The sequence below is a fragment of the Pterocles gutturalis genome, unplaced genomic scaffold (genome assembly GCF_000699245.1).
Source record: "Pterocles gutturalis isolate BGI_N339 unplaced genomic scaffold, ASM69924v1 scaffold1400, whole genome shotgun sequence".
NCBI lineage: Eukaryota > Metazoa > Chordata > Aves > Pterocliformes > Pteroclidae > Pterocles > Pterocles gutturalis.
Window position 1 is genome coordinate 1 of NW_010143039.1, and position 3,233 is coordinate 3,233.

General features: G+C 40.4%; 1 protein-coding gene across 1 annotated transcript in view; it reads left to right on the forward strand.

Moving 5' to 3' along the window:
• Positions 1-1,608: 1,608 nt before the first annotated feature.
• LOC104469842 (UV radiation resistance-associated gene protein-like) overlaps positions 1,609-3,233 on the forward strand; it is a gene marked incomplete at both ends in the record, with an annotated part of 7,104 nt that continues 5,479 nt past the window's right edge. Inside the window, one exon of the mRNA XM_010084555.1 lies at positions 1,609-1,714. Within this exon, the coding sequence (XP_010082857.1) occupies positions 1,609-1,714 (106 nt within the window). The remainder of the gene's footprint in view (positions 1,715-3,233) is intronic.

Below are 3,233 nucleotides of genomic sequence, written 5' to 3' on the forward strand. Positions count from 1 at the left end.
GTATGGCTACCCCCAAAAAGCTCCTAGGCTGTGTGTACTGTGAGTAGTCTGACAAGCTCTGAAAAAAACCCAATGGAATCAGTATAATTTGAAATAAAAATCTACTACAGTGTTGTTTAGGAGGAGTGTGAAGGATCTAAAGGTGTCTGACCTAAATGTATTCACTTAGAGGTATAATGTGTAAAAGTCCTAAATTGTAATGACGTTATTTAATTTTACAAACTCTGCTGGTTCCCTGTTGTCCATGTATGATCTCTTCTCCGTGTCTTTGCTGGGCTAGGTGGTTTAGGCACTGTCCTCACACTGATTAACCAATATAACGTGTGCTGTTGAGATGGGATGCTGAGTGGAGATGGTGTGAGAAGGAGTAATGCTTTGTGGTTACTCATACCTGAAGCACGTAGTAGCCTGGTTGTCTTGGTCTAGCTACATCCGGACCATTAAAACCCATTAGCCAAAAACTTTAAAGAGCGATGCCTTATAAATCTGGAAGAGATTAGAGAACATAAAAGGAAGGAGCTGAATACCCTCTTCTATGTGTTTAGTGCAAATTTGTAGCCTTGCTTTAGTAAAATGAAGCATTCCTCTGAAGAGGCAGGGATTTTTAATTTTGGCAAAGTGGAGTTGGTCATTAAGGCATGCATTGAAATAGGCTTGGTCTTAGGTTTGCCTGGCAGAGCACTAATGTCACATAGTAGGTTGTCTGACCATATTTTTACTGTTCCGACTAGACCTTAGTTAAGTGCTTACCCAGCAGGAAGGCTGCTGGAGGAATATCCTTACAAAAGGAGAAGCCATGAGTAGTGAAACTGTGAATGGGAAAAGTAAGCCTGGGTTTGTGTGCCTTAAAAGACATAGTCTGTCTTAAAAGAAATAGCCTAGATCTGCAGACCAACTCTAATTTTTTCTAATAATTAATTTCCACTCTGTTAACTTTAAGAAAGATGTTAATACCTCTCTCAGACCTGTTTTTGTCATTGCTTTTCTCTGCCTGATTTTTTTGTCAATAAATATGACCAAAGAAATCAGTTTCCCTCTTCACTCTGAAACCAGGGCTAATGATCAGAAACACATTATTATCTTTTCACACTTCAAATATTATTCAATTAAGAAAGCCATCTTTTGTTACAGAAGGGCCCATGACATATTTGGAGATAATAAAGTTTGTGCTCTTGGCCCGGGTAGTTGCGCGTTATCCGAAGGATGCTTGCACTTTTTTAAAGCTGGCCTGTGTTAACAGCGATCATGGTAACTGTCATGTGTGTATCTGTCTTGATGTTAACAGTGTTATAACTTAATTGTTACAAGAGATCCCTATTAATTACCTGCTCTCTCACCTACCTCTTTGTCTTATTGGCATCTATTGAATTTAGCAAATGGAAAGGATGCTTGGTACTTGATTGAATTTAGAGGTTTGCTGGTTTGCTTTGGATACTCACTTTTAAACTGTGCAAGTTCTGATTCCTCTTTTAATGTTTTATTTCAAAACAGAAGCTGACAATCTGAATTCGTATTGCTGCTGCTGGTCTTGAAGTGGCTGGTGCATCCATTATTAGGAGATGTGTGGTGAATGTGTAGTTACAGCTGTAATTTTTCTTTGTCTTACAGGCTTCACAGAGCCCAGTGTGCAATTAAACAGACTCAGGTAACTGTTCAGAAGATAGGAAGGGAGATTGAAGAAAAGCTGAGATGTACATCTACAAGCAACGAACTGGTAAGTTTGATTATTTAAAACCTTATTCTACAGGCTTGCTGAAGCACCTGGCAGGTGTGTCTTGGCCATAAGGTTGGTTTTTTAACACTTGAACTTGAAATCCTTATTTAAAGCTGTCATTTCAAATGGGAACTCATCTGAGAAGGATAATGCAAGGGGTTTTAGATTTGTGTGTGTTACTCAGACAGATTGATTGCTTATCCTATTTTTACCTTTATTTTGTATAATTGCTTTTATACTATAAAAGCTTAAACATTGCACAGTGCATGAAAGAGGTGTACCAGGAAAACCAAACTTTTAATGATTTAGATAAATCTTGACAGGAACCTGTGGTGGATTTAGAGTGGGGTGAGTCTACTGGCTGTACCTTCTCGCACCCTACTCCCTTGGGGTGAATAGAATTCAGGCAAAAGCTGTCACTCAAGTGACATGTTCACTTTAAGCAGGAATTATGTTAGATCTTGCAATAGCTTTTGACAGTTTGTTTTGCCTGTCCTCTTCCCCTCTCCAAAAAACGTACTGGCACTAGTTTCTACTTTCTATGCAGAAAGGCTGAGCTCAGCTCAAAGCCGTGAGTTGACAGAACAGAGGGGCCCGTGGTGATTTCATTGTGTGGGTGCTCACTGGCACCCGTATGGTGCCTCGTATAGGAAAGGGCAAACTTGGGATGTGAAGTTACTTTATTGCTGTAAGGTAGGTTCTGGGTTGAGAGCATCAAACTGGTTTAAGGGTTTGGCAAAATGGAAAAATGGGAGTTTACCTGGTGTAATTACAAGGTTGCACTGTAGACAAAAGGCAAAGAAGTCAACTCCCTTAATGGACAATATAACATCTCCTGTGAGTGGCTCCAACCCAGAGCTGCTTTGCTTTCTGCTGGTATCTTGGCTGTTACAAGGTTTTTAACCATCCTTTTTTCAGTTATGGATATCCTTGTCCCTCTATGCTTTTCCTTTATAAGTATGTGTGAGCGAAACCTTATGAACACTTCACTAAGCACCTGGCACCACAATTTTTTAACGAAGACAGTGCATTGAACAAAAAAAAAATTTTTTTTAAAAACAGGAATAGATTTAGAGTAGGTACAGGACAAATCCTAAAAGTTTTAAAGAAGGGATCCTTCAAACAGAATTGTGTGTAATGACATAATCTGCTCCCTGCTATAGAATCCTTTAGGTTGGAAAAGACCTTTAAGAACATTGAGTCCAACCATAAACCTAGCACTGCCAAAGTCCACCACTAAACCGTGTCCCTGAATGCCACATGTACACATCTGTTAAATCCCTCCAGGGATGGTGACTCCACCACTGCCCTGGGCAGCCTGTTCCAATGCCTGACTACCCTTACAGTGAAGAATTTTTTCCTGATGTCCAATTTAGACCTTCCCTCGTGCAACTTGAGGCTGTTTCCTCTTGTCCTATCGCTTCTTACTTGGGAGAAGAGACCAACCCCTGCCTCACTGCCCCCTCCTTTCAGCAGCTGTAGAGAGTGATGAGGTCTCCTCTCAGCCTCCTCTTCTCCA